This window comes from Oenanthe melanoleuca, chromosome 4, assembly GCF_029582105.1.
Source record: "Oenanthe melanoleuca isolate GR-GAL-2019-014 chromosome 4, OMel1.0, whole genome shotgun sequence".
NCBI lineage: Eukaryota > Metazoa > Chordata > Aves > Passeriformes > Muscicapidae > Oenanthe > Oenanthe melanoleuca.
In genome coordinates, this window is record NC_079337.1 from 13,766,659 (window position 1) to 13,790,561 (window position 23,903).

The 23,903-nt window shown below is 37.5% G+C and overlaps 1 protein-coding gene across 4 annotated transcripts in view; it reads left to right on the forward strand.

Moving 5' to 3' along the window:
- ANAPC10 (anaphase promoting complex subunit 10) overlaps positions 1–23,373 on the forward strand; it is a 33,178-nt gene extending 9,805 nt beyond the window's left edge. For all 4 annotated transcript variants that reach the window (XM_056490817.1, XM_056490820.1, XM_056490819.1 and 1 more), the window contains exon 5: positions 22,987–23,373. In XM_056490817.1, the coding sequence (XP_056346792.1) occupies positions 22,987–23,217 (231 nt within the window). In that variant the 3' untranslated portion in view covers positions 23,218–23,373. The remainder of the gene's footprint in view (positions 1–22,986) is intronic.
- The last annotated feature ends 530 nt before the right edge of the window (positions 23,374–23,903 follow it).

The window sequence follows — 23,903 nt, forward strand, 5'->3', positions numbered from 1 at the left end:
CTAATATTTTTCTTTTTACTACTGGACAGTCACTGAGATGTAAAAATTTTGGATGGGATGCAGTTTTTTAACAATATGAAGCAAAATCTGATTTTCAGTTCTTCAGATTGGCTTAAGATTTTGAATGAGACAGCATTGTAGTGTTTTGTTAGTGGTTTTATTTATAAATTTATCAAATGCAGTATTTTTATGCTTCTAGTGATGCTTCTAGTCAGAACTGTGATAAGATTTGAGTAGCTTCAAGTGCTTAGTTTTGCTTACCTTTTAGTTAGCAGTAAAAGTAGATTTGAAATAATCCATGATCTTGGTAGATGTCCACCTTGGAAACTAATCAGTTTAGTCGTAAACAGGTATCTTTGCTCATTCTCAGTCAGGGTAGCCTGAAACTAAATGTTTGAAATTCCTGTTCTCTGGAGCTCAGCAGTTACTGGCTGGTATTTTGGGAAGGTTTAACTTACCAGCCTTATATGGCAGATATTGCAATAACAGAAGGATTGGGACGATGAGAAAAGCATGGTGCTAAATGGTGGCTTGAATTTTTACTTCTGGGATTTTTATTGTTTTCACTTTGGTTTTCAGTTCAAACAATTCAAAGTCCCAAGAGCAAGTTGTAAGTAGAAGGCTGTAAATTCTGTGGGAGTGAAAAAAAGTGTAGTAGAGATGTCTGTTAGCATTATTTATCTACATCCTTTCACTGATTCATGATGTTCTCTAAAAGTTTTGACCAATACTTTTATCTTAAATCTTAAATTGAAGGCTCTTCACGTGTTTTATTTTTCTTTAATTTAATTAAATAAATATTCTTTTGGAAGAAATGAATCACCTCATTATTTTGACTTTCATCAGCTGCAAATTCTGCCTTTCCCTCTTCCTAATTGTATCGTAGCAATTTGGGAGCTGCGCAGTATCTGAAGAACGGCAGCTGGATCCTTTCCCGTTAGGCTGTGGGTCAGTTTCCCGAGTATCCACTAGATGTCATTGTTGTCCTTAATTATCACTTTGATTTTTTGCACTTTTATCTGCCCTTTCGATAGATAACTGAATGATTATTACCCTTTTTGTCGTCATGCTTAGTACAGCACTATACATCTTGCTGCCTAACTTAAGTTTCTCATACAGTGGTAAACTCCTGCTCTTGAGGATATGTTTGTTATTAACATATTAAAGATCTATAAAGCAATAAAATGTGTAACAGGTGTATTAGTTTTCTCCAGTGTCTCAGGCAGTGTTTCTTTAGCTCTTTTCTTGCCAAACACGGGATTCTATGCATAATGTATGTAGTTAAAAATGATACTTCTCTATGAAACAACTTACTAGCTTTTTTTATGGTATATGAATGTGACTATAATATGATGCATGACAGAGTAATTATTATGCATACCACATGCTCATGTGCTTTTTTTACTTCCAAACTGAGGAGAAAATATGGTCACGCTTCTTATTAATGAGATACAGTCCTCTGATGCTGAAAAGTGCTTGTGACTGTCATCACCATGATGTTACCTGTTGCTATCAATTTTCATATTTCCTAAACTGCTTGATACTGTTTCTTAAATTTTCCTTCAGTCTTGAAACTTTCTTCAGCTTCTCTAACACATGGGGAGGTTATTAAAGCAGTGTGAACTGTTATGAGCTCTTTACAGAAATCTGCTTAATTATACAATGATTCCATTGGCTTCAGTACTGATTAACTGGGTGGAAAATCAGGCTAAAGCAATTTATATTTTTCCATGGATGCTTGCCCAACTCATAGTGTCTAATGAATGTGTTTTCTTTCCTAATGGTCTAATTTTCAACACAATGCAATATGCTGTTAGGCTAAACTTTGTCACAAATATAAGATCAGCTTTAGTTTGTATTCTAGTATGTAGGCTTTTATCTTTTTTGGAACCTAAGATGAATTTGTTTTCTGAATAAAACATTTCTTACTCCTAGTTTGTACCCCATTGTAATGGTGAGAACAGCCCTTGCAATCTGGCAGGATTATTCCCTTGCCCAGTGCAATTAAGGTGTGTGCACTCAGCCTTCTCCTATGACTTAAGAGCCTTTGTATCACAGCTGTCAAGCTTGGAAAGCAAATATTTTCTCATTTCCAGTAGTGAAGTTTCCCTGCATGATGGGAAAGTATTTTGTCTGGATAGACAAGATACTCTGTTTTTGGAACAGCATTCAGACTCCTCAGGATATGATTTAAGTTATTACACTTTTTCGTGATATAAAAATAACTCACTGTAAAGGATATGAGTGAAAAGCTGTCTGTGAGAGATCTCTGATCTCTTCAAGTGATGCTCACTTGTTTATTGCATTTGTACCTCTCTGAGATGCATTTAGATGTTCAGCAGTTCATCATGTTGTAAGAACTAAGTGTTTTGATGCTAAGTGCAGGTGGTATTTCAGGGTATATATATATATATGTGGATATATGCATATATATATATATCTAATGTATATATATACAGTGGTTTCTGCTGTCACCCTTTAATGTGGAGTCTTTACACAGACTCAGGTGAAAACCCTCTAATTTTAATACAGCTTTGATAGCGACGGTGTGAGGTCTTTGTTTTAGGTTTTTGTTGCAGTTTTTTGGTTTTTTGCTTTTCCTTTGGACTGTTGTCTGGTTTGTTTTCTATCCCTTTTGGCCTTGCCTGGTGTTTTGTACCCAGGTACGAGCACAGCAGCCTCCCTGGTGGCCTGGGGTTGTGGCTGAGCACCACGGACAGGGCTCCTTTACTGTTTGAAAAGATTCTGCACTACAGAGGGGAATTACCAGCTGGAGGAATGCCCAAGCTGGGGAGCTTTTCCAAGAGGTAGTTACCTACTGTAATACCTTTAGTCCTGCAGTGTCCAATGACTGTAGTGCAGAGGTTGGACTTAACCAGACATTTTCTGAAATCCAGTGAGCAATCTTAACCTGTTTTCCATGGAGTAAACTTAGATGCTGAGGAGTAAGGACATGGTAGCTTGTCACAGAGCTGTTGCAAGATAATCAGCCAAGATGTATTCCTGTGAGTCTCCAATCAAACATCTCTAAGGTGCATTTTAAATGACTTTCCACTAAGGTGGAGTACTGAGTTGTTACTACTTTAGATTCTTGACTAGGCTTCAGGTACTTTGGTTAGAAACCATTCCTCTGTGTTCTTTCTTCTGTTGAAGAAAAGATGCATTCTGACCACTAATTATTATTTGGGTTCAGAATGTCAATTAAAAATAGTCTGCTTTCTCTAAGCTACTCTTCACACTAAGAAAAGACTGAGTAAACTTTAGTTTTGTAGAATCTTTCTTGTCTGTCTCTAGGATGTTCCATAGACATAATCATCACACCAGTTGTTCATTTTGATTGTTATCTTGCTGGTAATGCTGGCTGAGTATGGATTTATTTCATCAGGGTGCACACAGGACCTGTTCCTTACAGCTAAAGTTTACTGGTGCTGGAAATGTGCAAAGCAGGGGAGTAGAGAATGCCCTGTTGGTACTGGTTAGGTATTAAGCCTTGTGATTGATGTCAAGGATACGAATCAAATTTCAGAAGCAGGGTTATTTCCATTTGTACTCTGTACAAATTTCCACCCTCCAGCAGAGGATATTTTGTGAATCCCCAACTGGGCTATTCACATGAACTCATCTTTACAAAAAGAAGGCAAATTAAATGATGTAACATTATTGTTCCCTGCCAATATCATCATCACAGTAGGTGATATGACCTTTTCATCATTCATGTGCTTATGGAAATAACTAATATATGCTTCAAACTGTGGAAATTATGAACAGGATTACAATTTTCCTGCCCTTTGATACTGTAGAATGGTAAGACATCAGAGCACAGCTTACTGTGCAGTCATGAAAAATGCAGTTGTTGAAATAGCCTTTTATGCCTATGAGGTGTATGTATACAAATAGGGAGGTCCACATTAGAGCTAGTAGAACAGAGAAAGAGTATTTTTGGCCCATACACTATAAAATTGTTAAACAATCTTCCCTTGCTATGAAATAGTATTTTAAGAGAAATAAGCATCTCTTCTGTAGAGGAAAACTAAACATAGTATTTATATTGTGGTACATGTTGCATGTAAAATATATTTTTTCTTTTGTATCTGGGCATTCAGAAACAAATCTATGAAGGAACCTTTTCTTGCCAAAGAAGGGCTTAATTAGGTAAGGGTACCTTGAAGAGGCCCTGTATTTTTAATTCTGTCAGTCTGACTTTGTTTCACATGGCTTTTCCTCTACTTCAGAAAGTAATGTGGCAACAGCTCTATGGAAGGCAGAAAGTTGACAAAGTACAGAGCTTTCCTCGGGGGGACTCAAGTACAGAGAGGCTAGGAACTGATCGAAGCACTGAGTGTTACATATGTGTGAAAGCCTCTCCTGCACTTACAACCTTTTTCATGATTATTCATTTAAGTTCCACTGTGGGAAGAAACTGGAAAATCACTACCCTCACAGTAAAGAATTTCTTGCTAATATCTAATCTAAACCTTAGTTTAAGGCCATTCCCCCTCATCCTATCATTACATCCCCTTGTAAAATGTCTCTGTTCCTCTTTTTTGTAGGCTCCCTTGGGTACTGGAAGGCCACAATTAGGTCACACCACCACCTTCTCTTCCTGTATCAAGTATTTGATTACCTTGTTTCATCTCTTTTCTGTGCATGACGTTCTAGTAGGAGGATTTGAAAAGATTTCCCCCAAATCTTTGTTTCTTAAATATTTTTATTCTGTAAAAATCTTCCTGATACTCGTGGCTTAAAAAGTCAGAATTTTAAAACTGTATGTTATCAATGCAGGTAAACTGTCCCTCCAGCATGATGGGGGGAATTTTCTATTGGCTTTAATAGAAGCTTTCACTATTGTATTCTAATTACTGTACTTCAAACAAATTATGTGGTGGACATGAGCATGTTGCACATAGTGCTCTATGTGTGAGGGGAAGGAGCCAGGCGCTTCAACTTTTTATGTTGAAAGCCAACTGAAAATTTCAGTGAGCATATTCTCTATCTCTCTTTTGAAGTATGTAGGATTATACTACTGTTGCAGAGTAGTAATCATATTAGTTAGGGGAAAAACTGCTGGTTTTCCTTGATAGTTTCTTACCATCTCTATATTCCTGAAAGATTTATTCAGGCAAGACTTCAATAATGGAGATCAGTGTACCAACAAACCAGCCCCTTTACCATTCCTAATTAGTATAAATGAAGGATCTCATCTTCACAAGAAGAAGGGAGTACCTGTATGGTGAAGGGAGCACCTGTATGTGCTAATAAAAGTTCTGTGAGAGGAGGGTCTGTCATTTTTGCTCTTCGTGCATTTTGCCGGTGGTATGGCTAAGCTGCTCATGTAGAAAAATTCTAGCTAGACCAGTGGATAGTCTTTTTTTCCTAAGTTTATTTTTAACTCTACCATCTTCTGCAGCTGATTAACACACAGAGATATTGTCCTTCTGGCTTTTGTGAAAGCATTTTATGTAGCCTTTAGCCCTTAGTGCTACATATAACTTAGTTTCTTTTGCACCATGGCTTTTTTTCTTTTTAGTGCCTGGATGGAGCAGATATGCTGATCTGTCTCCCTTTCAGAGCATTACCAAATTTTTAGAGCTCTGAGTGATCAGTCAAATTTCTGTGTTCTTTAGCTCCTAGGAATTGGTCCAAATATGTATATTGATGTACAGTAGGTCATATCTATTTAAAACAGTAGTCCCTATGCCCTTCACTGTCTGAAATTTCCAAGTTGTAATCAAACTTATGTGCTATCAGGCTGAGGGAAGGAAAGCATGTTTTTCTTTTACATGCTCAAAATGTAGTGAAAATCCCAGTGGACAGTCGTGTTTACAAGGGTAACTGTCTGCATTCAATTGTGGGTTATAAAAGTGCTTGCTTGAATAAATACACAGAGCTATCAGACAGAACAACCAATAGTTCGTTGGACTAATTGACCTTGTCAGTAGAATAGAAACACTTGCAAATATAATTCCCATTGCCAGCAAAGTTGCAACTGAAAACCCCTGAAGAAACTGTGTATATCCTCTAACTATCTTGGAATGCAATGATTCAGGCAGCAGACATGTGCAGTGGGAGGGGGCAGAAGGGGGGAATCATTAACCAAGAAAGTTGTACGTACCAGCAGTTTTCAGTGGGCTCCTGTTGCAGTGAGAGGCTGTATTCATTCCTCAAGTCACTAAGTAGTTCACTTTCCATATTCAGAGTTATGTTTTCTACCAGTTGTTACTACTTTTACCATCCCTTGTGTCTCCCTGTGTGATTTATTTTGCTGGTCTGCTTTTATTATATTGTAGCCTTTTCAGAAAAGGCAAAGGTGTTTGGCTGGTAACCACAGCATGTTGTAATGAGGGTGGAGTGTGTTTGTCATTCTGCAGCAATGGTTGACTTCCATGAATGCCAGTGTCTATAACCACACAGGCTGTAGCAGTTTATCTTTTTGAATATATTCGGATTGCATAACAGGGGAAAAGAATTGCAGTAAATATCAGAATATCTGGTCTTCCAATCAAAAGCACGATGGAACCATTTTTTTTACTTTACCCATTGATGAGTCATGTATCTTCCCATAAAAAAAGGAAAATATTTCACTCCAGAAATAAGTCTTCACAAGTGAATTAGTCATATATCAGACATTTCCTTTTAAAAGTTTGGATAATGTCACACAGGTGGAAGTAGTATTAAAAAAAATAAAGCAACAGTGAAAGACACAACAGGCTTCACTGTGAACTATAAAAACATGATTTTATTTTGGTTAGAAAACAAAACAGGAAAAATGGCATTTGGAAAATAAAGTCTGAAAAACAGTCTAGTTAGTTGCTAAATAAACTTCAGAGATGAAGGTTTAAAAAAAAAAAAACCACCAAGATTTGTAAAAGGAGGTGGGGGGAATAGTGTATTTCACCTTAAGTAAGGGACAATGTGTAATAAGGGATTTTGTGGTTTTACAGCTCGGTGCATGTGTTTGAAAGCTGTTCTCTCAGCAACGTGGGTGGCAGGTTATGCTACCATATAATGTATTGTAGTTGGCTCTCCACACTTGTCAGGGTTAGCGTTCAACCATTCGGAAAATTTTCCCATTGTTCTATCATGTGAACCAAGGCTAGTGTTGAATTCCCAATAACCTTCTGCAGGAAAAAGAGGTTTAATTAGAAAGTTTGAAATTTGATTACTTCTGTTATTGTCTTAATGCACTTCTCTCTAATTTAGGTGCTTATCTGCAAATGCAATCAATTTTTTTGCTCAGAAAGATGAAAAACCAATTTAACTATGTACTACAGTTGCTTCCACACTTTAAAAAGAAAACTTGTATACTCAATTCTGTCTTTCTTCAGCATTAACACTCTATTTCCATCTTAAACATGTTTGCTTTAGATGGATCATAGCTTTTGGCAGCTACTGCATTTTTAGCAAATAATACTGTTTCTAGTAAGAGTTGCAAAAAAAAACTTTGTGTGAGGTCCTTGTAAACTGAACCTTGGGAACGTTATGTTATTTCTGTATTTTCCCTTCTTTTGTGCTTCTTCTCTATTTGTGTCATGGTTATAAATTACATCGTTTGAACTAGAGAATTAAAAACATTTCATTTTGGGATTCCTGTAATTTTAAAAAAGAGAATGTTTGTTTTGTGTGTATTTTTTTTTTTTTCTTTTTACCTGTATTTTCAGAGGCTGGCACACAGAGAAATAAGCCGTTATGGTATTGAAATTCCATTGTGCCAGCACCTCCGGGGCATAATCCAAAAAAACCAGAAAAATCGCCTGCTGGGTTGTATGCAGTAAGCTTGTGTGAACATCAGTGTCTGCTGTTCACACATCATTTTTTTTACTGGAAGTTCCTGTTGGAATAAAGGTTCTGTGTTTGGAGAATGCACTGGGGTACTTGTTGGTCAATGGTTTTTCAAAGTTTGTAGGGATTTCTAATTACAGTTTACCAGTGTAGGTTCACTAGATACTTCTTGCAGATAATCATTAATGTTTCGCAAGTAGGAGAAGCAAGCAGGGATTTGGCAACATAAAATAAAAACTTTAATAAGAAAAGATCTCGGTGCTCTTCTCTTTCTTTAAGCATTCTCTCCAAGACTGAACACAGGAGGGAGGAATAAGGTGGGTGGATGTAGGGGGAGGTGACAGCATGACAGAAGACCGTAGTTTTTCTACTTCAGTATTTAACCCCTTCCCTTCCTTCCCCCTCCTTTTTAAAGTGTGGTGTATAGTTGACATTTTAAAACATCCAAGTGCCTCCAGCATTACGGCTTATGCTGGGTGTCAGTGTGATGCTCATTTATAACACCTTCATGGTGCTCAGTCAGGTGAACCCCCTCAGCTGATCAGAATTCATTTGAACTGTGGTTTACAAAACGTGATACTGTGCACTTGCAAACTGGAGCATGTAGTAACATCTACTTTATCTCGTTTGATCTCTCTGCACTTGGACAGAAGGATGGAGACCCTGGTAGGCAAACTGTTTAATGCAGCTTTTAACTTTTGAATGTTTGAAGGAGTTCCTGGTCACATAAGGCTTCAGGGCTTGAACTAGGGAAAATTAAAACCTCTCTCTTTGTTAGCTGGCTGTATCATTTATTGGCTTTTGGAGAAGTGGGCTCTAGACACCTGACCTTGCAGTTAGTTAGCAGAGCAAGGAGGTAGGTACCATTGAAGAAACTGTCTGGAACAAGGACATTTCTTTGATCTCAAGAAGGCAGCATGTTAGGAAGGAGATCTTAGAAAAGTGCAGCAGACCTGTATTTGGAAGGGAAATTATATTTTTCTGTAGTAAAGGGGTCTGCATACTGCATGGAAATTGTTAAATAAAGAGCTATTTCTCTATCTCTTTTTTTTTCTTCTTTTACACTACCACATTCTATAGTCATGCTCTTTCCCATTCTATAAGTTCCCTAGGCCTGAGTAATCCAAAATTATCTCCTCTGGTTTTGGATTCCAAATGTGGTAACATTGTGGGAGTCACACCACCATCTTTTACTTGAAGGATGTAAAACAGTTGTGTCAAAGCTGACAGTAAGATGCTGCTCACTCACTCCTGCTTTCCTCTTTCTGGAGAAATTGCTCTCCATTGGGAAACTTCTTGCCTTTAAGCTACTTTTTTTCTCCACTGTGAAATAGGATTGGGAGAATATAGTCAGTGAATTATAAACAATCATCTTTGATTTACCTGATTGCCTTCCTAGACTTAACTGTGGAGAGTAATCCTTGGTGGGAGCACTAGATATTTTCAGATATTAAGAAGTGCTAAATACATGCAGCAAGGTCAAATCAAAGACTGATTCTGATCCCTCTGGCTGCTGCTACTAGCATAGTATTAATATCCAGCAAAGAGTAAAGCCAGCAGTCAACATTTAATTTGGTTTAAGTATAAGAAAAGATATTAAAGGAGTGGGAATTTTCTTGGATACCTAAGAAAGTTTTATGCTGTCATCTCAACTGGTGCTGGTCAGCTGGCACAGCACGCTTCATTTTCTGTTTCAGTTGAACAACCTGGAGGCATCAGCAGCTGGAAACCTCCTGTGACTCCATTGACCACCCTTTGCCAAACCAACAGTTTGGCAGTGGGGTGGAGGGAGGAAGTGGCCCCCATTTAGAAGGAATTAGGAGCCAATTTGCCCACCACTTATTATTGTCTGAATGTGTAGCTTCCATAACTTTATTTGCATCTGTACAAATGCAGTGACACTTGACTATTTGTAGTACATACTGCCTTGTGGTGAAGTTATCAGGCGTTGCTATTAATTAGGATTTTTAAAAAACCCAAAACAAATGCATTAAATGCACTGGATGTGCCACGCTTTAAGTCAGCACCAAAACAAACCAATCAAAAATTTCCATCAATTCAGGTAGAAGTAACGGAACAAGTGTACTTTGTATAGGTGTATGGGGGGATTTTATAATTACAATCAGCCCTTTTTTTATTTTAGTTTTTTTTTCATTCTGAAGCCTAAAATTCTATTGGAAAGATAAGATTATCCACGATGCCACTAGGAAAGTAGTTCTGGGAAGGAATTCTCTTGATATGATAAATTAAAGCACTCCTCAGTGTTCAGAAGAAAAGGCTGCCTGTCAGATGGTAGAGGTCTAGAACAAATCCAGGGTTCTGGAGCAAGACACTTAGTTGCTTCAGAGCTACTACCATGGCAGTTCTTTCCAGAGGGAGGTTTTGCTCCCTTGATTTTACTGAAATGTTATTTTGGTCAGGGATCACGTGTCTGCGTGTAGCTTTGATGAGAACACTGCCACACAGGGTTTAAATTCAATTCTTTGCTAAGTTTTATTGGGTGGGATTGAATGTGGTGTTATCCTGTTCCTTATCTCAAGTAGTGCATGGAAATGTTTCTGTAGATATGAAGTATAAATTTATTTCTTTCTGAGGGCTGTTCTCTGTCATAATCTGTCATAAGATAACCGAGATCATGTGTTTGAATCGGAAAAACCTTTCCCAGGCTTTTTCCATTTTCTGTGCGAACACACAGGAGAGGGTGGAGTGAGAATAATAATGTAGCATATGTGTCTGGCTTGAGGGCCTGTGCTCGCTAGCTGCCTTCACGCAATTCCTAAAGTAGGTTTATCTAACAGTCCTATTTTATTTCGGAATGAATTCTGGAGTGTTTTATATCTCATCTTAAAGGAATGTTAACAAATGGAGTTTTTATTGAAGCTTTTTATCAATGCTGTTCTCAGTCAGTTTTTGAGTGAATCATGTGGCCTAGCTTCTAATACTTCGTTTTTAATTATTATTTTTCCCCCCTCTGTATCTGCCAGAGATCAAATTCAGCTGTGGGTATGAAGGATTTTTTGGATTATTTTTATTAGCAAATGCAGAAAATCCTAATTTGTTTCTCTTAGTTGAGATTAACTTGTTACTTACTAAGATGGTGTTGCTGACCATAATCAGTAAGATAAAAATAAAATATTTTGTTTTTTTCATTGTTTCAAAGAGAGCTGCAATTCAGTATCAGGAAAAATGATGTAGTAAAATTTTGATGTTGGCTTCCCTCTCCTTGACCAGGTCTCTGTTGTGATTATGATGGTCACCATGTGTAACAAAGGTTTTCATAAATCGGCTTTTCGTAAATCTGGCACTGCTGGGGTGGGAACTTCTATTGTGGAATTACTGGACTTTCTTCTATTTCTTTGTCCTGTCATGAGGAGTTAAAGATTTACTTGCATAGCAGAAATAAATTAAGCAGAGGAGCATGTGTAGCCACAGGACTTGTAGATATACAGTAAGTCACATAGATTTGCAATTCAATTCCATCTGCTTGTTGTTGACTGCACTGTGCTAAGCAGTAAGATGACACCCCACAGTAGCTCTAGACTTAGGACATAGCAGGCCTGCTGGTAAACAAGTTTTTAATTATCTCGTTCTCATGCTTTGTTTTCCACTGCCCCCTCATTTTTCAGGAGCGTACTTAGGATGTAATTTTATTTTGATTCTTACACTGTTCATGGTGAAGAGCTCATTTCTTGGTCTGTAGGATGTAGCACTAAAGCTCTTTCAGATGCTGTTGGTAGCAAAGTGCTGTTGCACTGAGGGAGTCCAACATTGTATAGCACTATTCATTACCATTTTAAACTGTACATTTTTTGAGTGAATGGTGGCTTGAGGGACCTTTGACTCCCAGAAAGAATTCAAGAAATAAAATTCATCTAGATTGAAAGAAGCAGAGTCTAGAGTCTGTCCTCACCATAAAACAAAAGAAAAAAAGCCTTGGGGTTTTTTTTGGACATGCTTTCTTATTGATTTGTAAGAAAACATAAGCAAAAGGTAGAAACTCTACTGCATTTGTTCCACTACATTAAAGAAATTCTGTTTAGATGTAAAATTAAATGCTTCCATTGGGTGACAGTTCTGATTCCAGCTTTGCAGATTTATGGAAGTGTATTCTGGCTCACATAAAACTATCCAGCTGAACCTCTGACAGATATATTTCTCTTCTTTTAAAGTTCATTCGTGCGAAAATATATCTCCAGTGAGACATGTTTATGAATTTGGGATCTTTCTGAGATGAGACTCTGCATTGCATTTTAAATTTGCACAAATAATTTTCACAACAGTCTTTTGCAGTTATTTCCAAGGAGTAAATATTCCTTGAGCTGAGTATTACGCTCTGGATCCTGTGAAATGCTACTGTGCATTTGCTTATTGCGTGCTACAACACACTTGAGTAATCTTGAAGTTTATCAGGTTTTGCCCCACTTGCCTTTACTGAGCATCCATGGGCTCCTTAGCCAGAAATGTTTGCATACTCTACTTCTACAGGATTTGGGGATTATTTACAGTGGTTTAGGGTCTTCAAATTCCTTGATTTTTGGGAGAGGCAACCCTCTGTAATTCTCAGAAACAAGCTACTCCTGTGAAACCAGGAGAAACACTTTCCCTTAACCACAGTACTTTTTGTGTCTTAAAGCAACAACTTGTCCTCTCACTGGTAAAGAACGAGTCAGGCTTTTTTAATTTGGTAGCACTTGCGTATAATTTGTTCCAATCTTTTCCTGACAAAGTCGCTCAGGAGCTACAGGAGTCTTGTGTAACAGGTAAAAATTTAGAGCCATGCAGTTTTGTGGGCCTGTCTTCTGGTAAAAGATCAGAAATCTAGTTCTCTTCAATGTGTAGTAATAGCTCTTTTCAATGAGGAGAATGAGTTGTTTTTTTCCCCTCACCAACAAAAAGTTCTTGAGAGCTAGCAGCTGGCTGCTACTACTACTATGGACTTTTTTTTTTTTTTTTTTTTTTTTACATTTGTTCATTTCCCATATTAATTCTCTGCATTCTCTGGGATGCAAAGTGCATGGCATGAAATGTGGTCACTAGGTTATTGCCGCTAAGTTATTTGAGATGGTTTGATAGAGAATTAACTCAGTGTGGCCAGTTTTCAGACACTTAAATCTTTAATATTCCTTGCATAATTTTTTTCAAATACTTTCTTTGTATAATTTAACTGTAGCTATGTCTAGACATATTTCCTGGATATGGCTAAACAATTTTGAAGGTAAATTATGACCTGGGTGTTTTTGCACTTTCACACAAACATAGTATCATTCCATTATGTATGTTAGGAGAAATGCGAAGTGCAGACATCTGCAATACAGTTTTCATTGAAATTGCAAACTTCTGCCACTTTGTAAAATTAGTTATTTCCTAGAAGTGTTTTCCAGCCTTAACTTCCATTAGCAATCAATTTGTGCAGTGCACCCATAGAATACATTTATGTTGTTCCTGCTTGTACCCAGCAGTTCTAGTTTGAAAAAAAATTTAGAGGATTTCTCCTTTTATGCTTTGCTATCTTCTAGGTTTTAATGTGTTCATTCTATTTGCCTTAAGGTCTTCTTGTATAAGGCTGTTGTTCAAAGCACTTGTTTCTAGCTCACAGAAAATTGTCTGCACTCCCTTTCCTGGAAGATTCTGTGGTGTTAACCATAGAATCATTTAAGCTGGAAAAGGCCTCTGAGATCAAGCTTGGCTTGTTCTGTTACCTTTCATAAAAGGCAGCTGTTTTGTTCCATTCTTCAGTCAGCAGTTCCATTTGTAATGCAAATTCACCTCAGTTTCAGAATGGTTTTTTAAATATATATTCAGACTTCTTTGCAGTACAATGTTCCACTACCCCAGTTCAATCTCTTTCTGTTCTGTTTCCCCTGCATCTCTTCAGGAGATGGTTAAAGTGCTAGTCTCTTCCCTGAGAGCAGCCTGACTTACCTGGAAGTTGTAGGAGATGTCTTTATTTTGGGTGGGTGCTGCTCTGAAGAGAGAGACTAAGATTTTGATATCTCAGTACAGGGAAATCTTAGGGCTTTTCAGTGCTTGGGGGGTGAAAATTCAAATTTATGACTAGGAGACAAACAAATAAAAGTGCTAGTAATGTATTGTCTTAAGTAATTTTTAAGAACTGTGTGCCCTATTTCCGTTGTTATGAAAACCTTAGTCCGCATCCTTAACCAGATGGGGATTTTTGGTACTTTTGTCACTATTTTGCATTTTGTATTACGAATAAAAACTTTTGAATGCAGATGGTACTATTTGTTTGAGTGAACATGGAAGTTGTAGTGGCTTTTGTTATGTCTGACAGTTGTGGTTTTTTTCCCCAAGCTTCTGATAAGGTAAAAGTTACTGAGGGTTTTCCAAAGCACTCTATGAGTTACTTGTATTGGTTGTTCATCATCTACCAATTCGTACTTAGAAGTATCCCTACACAGTTGCTTAGTGCACATGGACCTTCTCCTTAGTTACTTAGTTGTCCATAAAGTGAGGAAACATTGTAGTGAGAAACTTGGATTTGAAGTGCTTCTCTAAAGGAATAAAATGTTTGTTTTCCCTAAATGAGATTTGTGCTTCTTTCTAAGTGTGCAATGTTCAGAGTTTATATTTTATAGTAATTTTTTCTTAGTTTTTGGTTTTTTAAATTTACTGTTTCCTTTCTCACATCTGCATCTATAATACTCTAATCTACTGATAATTTGAGTTGTAAAGTACTCTGGTTAAAAAAAACAACTAAAAAGTCCCTCATTTTTCTTTCAGAATGCTGGAATTTTGATAAGACTTGCAGCAAACCATGGATTTTCTACAATTCATTTTTAAGGCCAGACTGTCTGGATGCAGTCTGTTCCAGTATGTCTGCAACTAAAATTTTACCTAACTTAGGTACCAGAAATAGGCAGACTGAGGCAGAAAGCTTGTTTTGGGCTGCATTACCTGTTTTTTGATACTGTCAACCTGGTCACCACTCCAGAGCATAAGCTCAATAATTTTTTTGTAGCTTTTTCATCTTCAGTGTGCTGTCTGCCAAGCTCAGGGGAAGTAACAGGTTCACACTGGAGCCAAGTCCCTGTAGTTGTGAAGGATTTCCCCTGATACCAGGAATCTTCTCAGAATTGCAGTGCCCTTGCATGGCATTCCTCTGGAGTGAGATTAGATCCCTGCAGGAGAATACTGCTGCACTTAGAGTTATTTGCCTTCCCTTCCTCCACACTTGACTGCGTCTTAAGTGAGTTATGAAACCAATTTTTCTTTAAATCAGAGGTCCAAAATTTCACAGCTGTTATGGCTGGTTTCAGTTGGAGACAGTATTCATTCAGGAGCAACAGATTCCTCTTGCAATGGAATCCCTTTCAGCTGATACCAAACTAAACTTCGATAGCTTCCTGCTGGGAAGAAGGTTTTGCTTTGGAGTTTTAGGCCTTAATTCTATACTTGCACAAATGAAACTCCATTCTAGACTGAATTGTCATTTTATATTTGCTGGTTGGATCATTCTGCTTTTCAGAGACAGGTTTTTTATTTTTTTCTGAAGTTCCAGTGGATAGAATGGTTGCCACTTAAAGCATACACAGCAAAAAAGTTTTACTTTTTGGATGTGTGTGTAAAGTGTTATGTGAAAGGTCAAATGACCTCACTTAACAGTAAGACTTCAAAATGTGGGACTGAGAAGAAAACTGTCCAAGACTGTTCAACATTTCTGTCCTTCTCTGAAGCAACATATCTCTCTTGAGTATGACCTGCCTATCTAGTGTTCTTCACAGAACATACTAAAAAAAAGTGCATATGGCACAGCAAATGGGAAAACAGAGTTTCTTTCTTCCAGAGAGACTTTCCTAGTAAACAGTCTGTGACAAATTCCTGATGGTTTCTGCAGGTAAATTTTCTAGAATGAAGAGCTGTTTTCAGCTACATTCTACAGAATGAAGTATTCAAAGACTGTTGTCAATTTTTTTTTTCCTTTCCTTTTGCTTATTTTTCCTGACACCCAGAGTTAAGCAGACAATATTTTCTGAAGTTGTAATTGGGTCAGACAGTTGTGGCTGACAATTTCACAGAGGTTGAGCATTTGGCAGCTTATTTATTTGTCTGTCAGGCTGGATGTACCTGACTATGCAAATGCTATGAGCAGATGCAGAGGTGGGAATGTGATGGACAGGGTGGTAGTTGTTTAAGTACCACGGACAGGGGCCCCTCCACACGTGTGTCCAGATCATCCATGACTTCATCTATTGGGAGTTTTGTATATGAGCAGTTCAGCACAGCCTTGACCCTTTTGCAGGCATTATTATGTGGGATTCTTCATCACATGGTGCTTTTGAAAGAGCTGTTTTTCTTGTGAATCTGTGTCTTAAAGCTCTTGGTATTCCACAGTGTGTGCCATTGTACCCCTTTTTTTTCCATTTGACAATAGGCTTATGTTCATGCTTACTCACCAGAGGCTCCTCATCATGTCTAAAACTTAATTGTTGTCCTTTTACGTGTTGTTCATCTGACTTCAGCAGATTTCAAAGTCAGACTATGAGGGCATTCATGAAGCTGGCTTTCTCTGTTTACCATTCCATGGATTAAATTTCAACTCAACTTTATTCCTGTTGTAATATTGAAATTCTGCCTGAATCAACTATGTACATCTTAGAAGACATTGCATTGGTTTCTCAGCAGAATCAAATAAAATGGTTGCTTTTTAATTTTATGGGGAAATGATAATCAGGACACCCAATTCTAAAGAATATCAAGATGAACCAGTCACTGAGACCATTTCATGAGCTGGTTGGTAAATCGTTCTGCCACATGAAGTTTAGGTTGCATCATACATGGCTCAGTTGGCATAATCTGCTCCCTTCAGAAAGTGGCAATGGGACACAGCCCACTGGCATTTGTCCAGTGTGTGTTGTGCTGCTCAAGTAATACAAACAGGAAATTTGGAAAGGCAGTATAAGAATCTGCATTTGAGCATTGTGAATACTAATCTTCACCCATCAAGGATTTGCAGTTCTAGATTTACATTTCTTCCTTTTCTACATATTCTTTATAGCTTGGTTTGACTGTTTATTGTCTTTATTTTAATTGCATACAACTTTTTAACACCTGGGCATTGATCAATTTTTAATGTTTTAATCTGGAGCAGAATAGTCTGAAGGAAGTTCTATAAAACTTCTGGCAAGGATCTTTTGGACCTTTTTTCAACATTCCCACTCTTTCCAAAGCTTATTTCTTTCACTTTATTTGAACAAAGAGCTTATAGGATACTAAAAGATGGGAACTTTTAGTGTTTGCAGGTTTCATTCTCTAATATAGCTTATTCTACAACTGGTCTCCCCAAATCCACAGCTGACTCTTCCTGAGGGATGGCCTGTGCTCCTTTAGACTCTTCAGGAACTACTGTTTAAAAGAATGGAAAACTTCTCTTGCCTAATGGACTGAAATGAGATTTCTTGACCGTTTAAGGAGGTGGCTGATTAAGACCACAGAGGCACCTCCTTAGGTGGTCGTTGCTTCATCCGAGCACACAAGTGTGCTGTTCACAGTGGGTCCTTTGAGCCTGTTGCTGTGTTCTCTGTTAAGTTGCTAATGTGGTGTCCCTCCTTTGGCTCACTTGGAACTCTCCAAGTTTCTTTTGGACATGCTTCATTTTTTCTGCTGGAACTGGTGCATCACTGCTATTAACTGGTTCTCTTCCTTCCTAAGTGAAGTGATGGCCGAAGCCCAAGCTCTGCTACTTCGTGTGTTGACAGTTCCAATACTTGGAATTATGCAGAGACACACAGATTCTCAGTCTTGGTAACTAAATGGTAGGACATGACAGTTATGGAAACAGAATTTTGGAAGTTAAGCCAGCCTTCTTTCTCCTTGCCAGTTGTTGTGAAATCATATTTGGGTAGCTGTAAAAAACAATGGCTAAACAGGAAAAAGCCTTTTCCTACATGGGAAAGTTCATGTATTGATAAATATTTAATTTCTGAACATAGCATTTCTTTTCCCTGAAACTTAGTTTTATAATCTGCTGCTTGGAAGAATACATTATTTATTGAGAACACCTGCTTTGAAAAGCTTAGGTTTTTATAATAACTGTATTGTAAGAACTAGCTAAGCACATAGAGAGACAAAATTATGTGTGAAGAAGAGTCTAGCCACTACTTTTAATTTCATAGTTGGCTGAGTCACTAAAATTAAAAGCAGCTTTAACAGTTTTATGAGAAAAATAGAAGGAGTAAAATCAAATGCTGTTTGATTTCACAGCCATTTGAATCTAGTAGTAAAGTTGATGAAATAGAAGTTTGATGAGGTACAAACATCTCAGAATCATGTTTCGTGATGAAGCTGTAATGGCAGCAAGAATTCTCAGCTTTCTGTTAATACATAGGTTTTCTTCTGCACAGCTTCCCAGAGGAAAAGATTAAGCTACTTTTTCTTCCTATATATATATATTCCCCTGAGCTGGGAGCCCTGTCTAGCATACATCTGGGATGTGTTTTTAATTACACTGAATGTGAAACTACTTACAGTGAGTTTTCTCCTCCCTATATCTTCACAAAAGACACCCTTAAAGGGCAGGAAAAATATCTTATTTCAAGGATGTTAGGCTACTGTAAATATAGCCGAAAACTTGAGTTGCATTTGTAAGCCTGGTAGTAGTAGCAGTTAGAGTTAAATGCCATTTGGAGACATCACTGAATGTAAACAAATATCACTGAATATTAAAAAGAGGTCAGTATTCAAGTTATTAATCATACCTAAATTGAATATTACAATAGAAAAGTGTTCTTTGAGTAAAAAACGTCCTAGCCTAAAAGGAGGCTAGTGATTGTAGAAGCTTCCTCCTAAAAGTGCTGGTCTTGTGTTCAGTCATCTCTCTGATGTGTGGCCTCAAGTTGCCTTAGTATTTTTTCTTTTTTAAATTTTTTTGTTGTGTGGTTTGCATCTTCTATGGTAGGACACCCGTTAGTTGCAATAGTAGCCTTGCCAAATATGTATGGAATTCTGTAGAATCTCTGGACTGTACAATGAAGTGAAGAAAAAGAACTTTTAAATAGGCTGGGGAGGAGAATTCCATTGAGAACATTAATTTTCCTTTGGCTTTCCAAATAATGTGGATTCCTGGAGTTGGGAGTAATGTCCATAGGTAAAGCAGTAGAATGCAGAGGACAAGAAAAATAAGAGAGCAACGGAGAGAAAGCAGGAGAAGAGCTAGAGTATAACAGCAGCAAGGACAAGTGAGTGATTTTTCCATTTCAATTTTTATCCCTTTGTTCTTTTATTTTGACTTTCATGGTCTTCTTGTTTTCCAATTGTCACAAAATTTATAGTATTAGAAGCAAATATAAAAAAGCCACAAACCCTGGGCTTTTAGTATATTGTACAGTAAGATTAATCTAGAGCTGCAGGAACTGTCCTGAGTTACCAATACTGAACTTGCACTGATTCATTCCTATGTTTTCCTTTCTTTTTTTTTTTCTTTTTTTTTTTAATCTTTTCTAGAAAAATACATAACAGAAATTTTGAATTTTTAATTTCATTCAAGTGATTAGTAATAAAGCTGATTTAAAAAAAATTCTCAGAAGACAGTTAATTATGGCTGAGCCTTAATTATCTACATAAGATTAAAAATACAGGAGCAAACTTAGTCTGGTATTTGCTCATAGTGGACTAATGGTATAGAGTTGAGGTGAAATATAAATGTATCTGTGTGTGCAGTGGTCTGTGCTTTTAAAGAACAAGCTTGACTTTGAGCAAAGTCAACTGAAATGGATTTCAAGTATAGTATTTACTATGGGTGGAGCTGCCAGTGCCACCTGTACTAAAGGTTGTGTGACCCTTCCTATTTTAAGGCTTAACTCTTGGTTACTTTGGCTTTTGCCAAAGTTCAACTCAGACAGATTTTTCCATGCCAGATATCTGCTTTTGGTTGGATTTTTAAAAAGTTTCAGCCAAAGCAGTTCTGTTCCAAGAATAAGGCTAGTGAAAAGTATGCTGTTTTGCTTGTGTGAGAATATTCTGGTGTCCTTCTTTGATGGTCCAGTGCCCCCAAGCTCTAAAGCAAGGATTTGAAATTTGGCAATAGTTCAGCCTTTGTGTTGAGGATGTGCCTTTTGCCTCCCTGTAAAAATCCACCCAGATTTCCAGACCAGTTTACAAGGCTTTGAAAGATTGCCATTTGCATGGGCTTAATAGGAATTTCTTAAAACTTCACAGTAAGCTTCCTTTAGATTCTGTTCACACTGGGAATGCTCCAGGCAGAGTAGAGCTGCATATTTCATCCCACTTCTGCTAGGGTTGTGGCGGCTGGGTCTGGGTGCTGACATTGAGCTAGGAGTGGGCAGCATTGTGTCTTCTATCACCCCTGCCTATTCCCATGTCCTGTTCCTTCTCCCTGGTGACGGACCTGGGCCCTCTGGAAAAGAAATTTTTTCATTCATCTGAAGGAGCATGACAGATGTGGAGGAGAAGAATTTGGGAGAGTGTGTGTGTCTGGTTTATACCATTCCTTTGGTCACAGAAAATGTGTATATCGTACTGGCAAAACAATACTTCCTTTTCTACTGAATGTTCTGTTTGGTTTTGTTGCATTTAAACCTCAGTAACTGAGTGGGTATCAAGGTTTAAATGAACTATGTGAGTATCAATTGAGAAAAAAAAAAGGTTAGACTCAAATGTCAGTACAGGAATGTTATTTAGAGGGCAGAAATCAAGAGCTCACTTTTTCAGACATTGATGTCTGGCTCTGATGTGTGCATTTCGTATACTGTAGCCTCCAACTTCATCACAAGTGTTGTGTGCTTTGTCCAAGAGGCAACTGACTGGAATGGGGAAAGGGGCCTATTCTGAAGATGAGTCAAGGATTTGTAGGAGTAAAGATTATGTATTCTTCTGTTAGGGAACTTGAAAAATGTGGAGTGAGGAGAGCCAAGATTTGGGGAAATAAAAAAAGTCTTTGTGGCTATGAGAGTCGGTGCTTGATGAGTTGTGTGCTGTCTGTGCTCAGTCGTGGTGTTTCTACAAGAGGCACTCAGGTGACTGACTGTTCCTAGGTGGCTACTCAGACTCTGTGTTGTGGCTGGCTTGAGTACTTGTATCTGTTTGCAGAAATGCAGAACTGCAGGTGAACTCAGTGGGAGCTAAACCTCCTGTAAAATCCTGCTTTTCACTTAAGAAAGTAAAAACCAGCTCAGTGTGTGAAGTTTGACATCTGGAGCCAGGGAGCCTTTTAGTCTAATTAACCTAATGCTTCAGTTGCTGGTTTTACAGGTGAAGGACTGACTTGTCCCATCCCTGTAGAAAGACTTGAGGAGAAACTGGTTGCCTTTGTAGCAGGACTGGAAAATAACATGCTGTAAATAGAGCATATAACCACCTACCTTGATCAGGGATGAAACAAAACATTGAAGAATATGCCCTACTGTTATCTTCCATACCTTTTTTTTTCATTGTGTAAATGAATCTATTTCATACTGATTAAAAAAAAAAATTCTCATTATCTTAGCTCATGGATTCAAATTTTCCACTCTGAATTAGTAGTTCAAATTTGTAAATACTGAGAATAATATTAAAATGCAAGTTTAATTCACAGTAGCCTTTTAATTCTCTTGAAAATCAGTCACTTGACATTAGGAGTAGTTGACTAAAGTGTTAGGAGGATCCTCCTCCTCTGTTTACTATGAAGATGGAAAGCATCCTTCTTTAAGCTGTTTACTGCCACCTCACCATGATAAACTTCCTCTTTGTAAAGCTGCTTCAACAAGAAATCTTTTTTTTATCCCCTTGTAAAGCCAGTCATTGCCTGAAGTTTCCTATAAAAAAAAAAAAAAAAAAAAAAAAAGATTTTTAAAGTTTTTGAAAGGGACAGTGCTACAACAAATAAGTGACTGTTTGTGGAAACGTCTGGCTCTCAGAGTGAAATGATTTGCTGTTAAGGTTTAGTGAATTTAATGCTTTGGAAATAATTTATTGGAGAGTCTGCAGCAGTGGAGAGTTTTTGGTTGTGTTTTTTGTTGGTTTTTTTTCTTATTCTTTCTTTTAAGGTGGAGGTGTAAAATATTTTTTTGTTTGCTACCTTAAGCTGAAGTAGTCATCAAACTTTTTTGCTTGTTTCATGGGTAGTTTTCTCAGGGTGTCTGCTGCCTCTGAACCAGTAGCTCTCAGATGGCTCTTTTGAAAGCTTCAGCATAAACAAGGCATTTGACAAGATATGCCATGCAGTAGTTTTGGGAGAAAGATGGTAATTTTGAGTGGCTCAAAGCACATATATCTTCCTTGGGGGACCTCAGCTGCTAAGAAGTGCACTCTTATTTGCTTAGCTGTGTGAATCCACTTGCTAGTGGACAATTGTTTTGTGTTTTGTTTTCTTTCCCCCCCAAGACTTCTGTTTACTTGTGTGCTCTTCCATGTGTGTTTTGAGCTGTGCTTTGAAGTTGTGCAGCTAGCTTTAAACAAAAGCTGTTACCATGCTCTGCATAGGATCCAGCTTGATTTCAGCAATCTGTTGTGTCAGTGATGTGGTTTAGAGTTAACAAAATACTGTTCTTTGCTTGCCTTGACATTGGTTTGTGTAGGATTAAAACTGAAAAAGAAAAGTCATATCATACTGGGTATGTTGTATGAAAGGCAAGTCAAATGTGATTAGAATGTGATGTAATGGCTGTGCAGCAATTATTAATTGGCCAGGCATCTGTCTTGATACATGAGATGAAGTTTGAGGTATCCTCTCTTTTTTCCCCTGTCACTTTCCTTTTCCTCTTTCCCAGTCCCCCTAATAATCTAAGGAATTTCTGAAAACCCAGAACTTTATGTGCATTTAGTTTCCTACAGAAGTCACTCTAGTATGTTGTACTTCAGAGTGCCTAGATAAAACAATTTAAAATGCATATTTTGTCATCTTTGAGCATTGTTCTTTAGTGAGAAAGTCCAAATGCTACACTTTTACTTTCTCAAATTTATACTGGTCTGTATTCTTTTATATTGATTTTTATTTTAAGATTAGGGCATGAAATGGGGAGTAGATTCTGAAAGGCAAAAGCAAACACAACTGCAGACAACCAAATTAATTGTATACATTTACACAAGCAGTACATTAGCTATGAGTATTTAACTCTTTTTCAAACTAATTTGAAAAAGTAACTAAAATCTGATTAATAAGACTGCTTTATTAAATGGGTTTAATAAGTGATAATTTACATGAAGTATGTGAACTGTTTCTGAATGTTTTGCTTTCTGTCTTGTTTTTGGCAGCAACTGGAATTAGTGGAACCCAGTGGCTGGATCCACGTTCCTCTCACAGATACTCACAAGAAACCCATTCGCACCTTTATGATCCAGATTGCTGTTCTAGCAAATCACCAAAATGGAAGAGACACTCACATGAGGCAAATCAAAGTGTACACCCCGGTGGAGGAGAGCTCCATTGGTAAATTTCCCAGATGTACAACAATTGATTTCATGATGTATCGCTCCATCAGATGAAGTTTCCTCACAAGGAATAATAAAGGTAGTTTTTCATGACCATATCATTGCTAAAGTATTCGGATACTTAAAGAGCAGGATTTACTTCAGTGTAATTAAATCTTTATGTTTATATTTTGTACAACTTTGAAATAAAGATAATTTTGTGTTACAGTATGTTGTAGTCTGTAATTTTGTTTCTTTTTCTAGGGATCTGAGTGTACTTGTACTCTCAGAGAGGGGAAAAAACAATCCAGGCACTCTTAAAAGAATGTATTTGACTGGGTGGGAATCAATAATTAATTTGATATAATACAGGTATTTTGGGGGATGATATCTTCCCCTCTAATGATCATGCATGGAAATAGTTCATTCCTCTACCTAAAATTTGCTCTTTAAAAAGTTGCTCCTCTTCTTGAACAGACATGATCTAAAGACATTACCGTAGTGTTTTTGCATTATTGTTTGTGCCCTTTTCTCTAGAGAGTTGTTTCTGCTCAGTAGCTGTGTGCATGGATTTAGTCTTATTTGTAACTGCAAGTAAATCATAGAATTACAGAATGTCTCCAGTTGGAAGGGACATGGAAAGATCGAGTCCAATTTGCTGCTTCTTGCAGGACTACCTAAAACTAATCAATATGACTAAATGTTGTCCAGATCCTCCTTGAATTGTAACAGGCTTGGTGCCATAACCAATTATCTGGGCA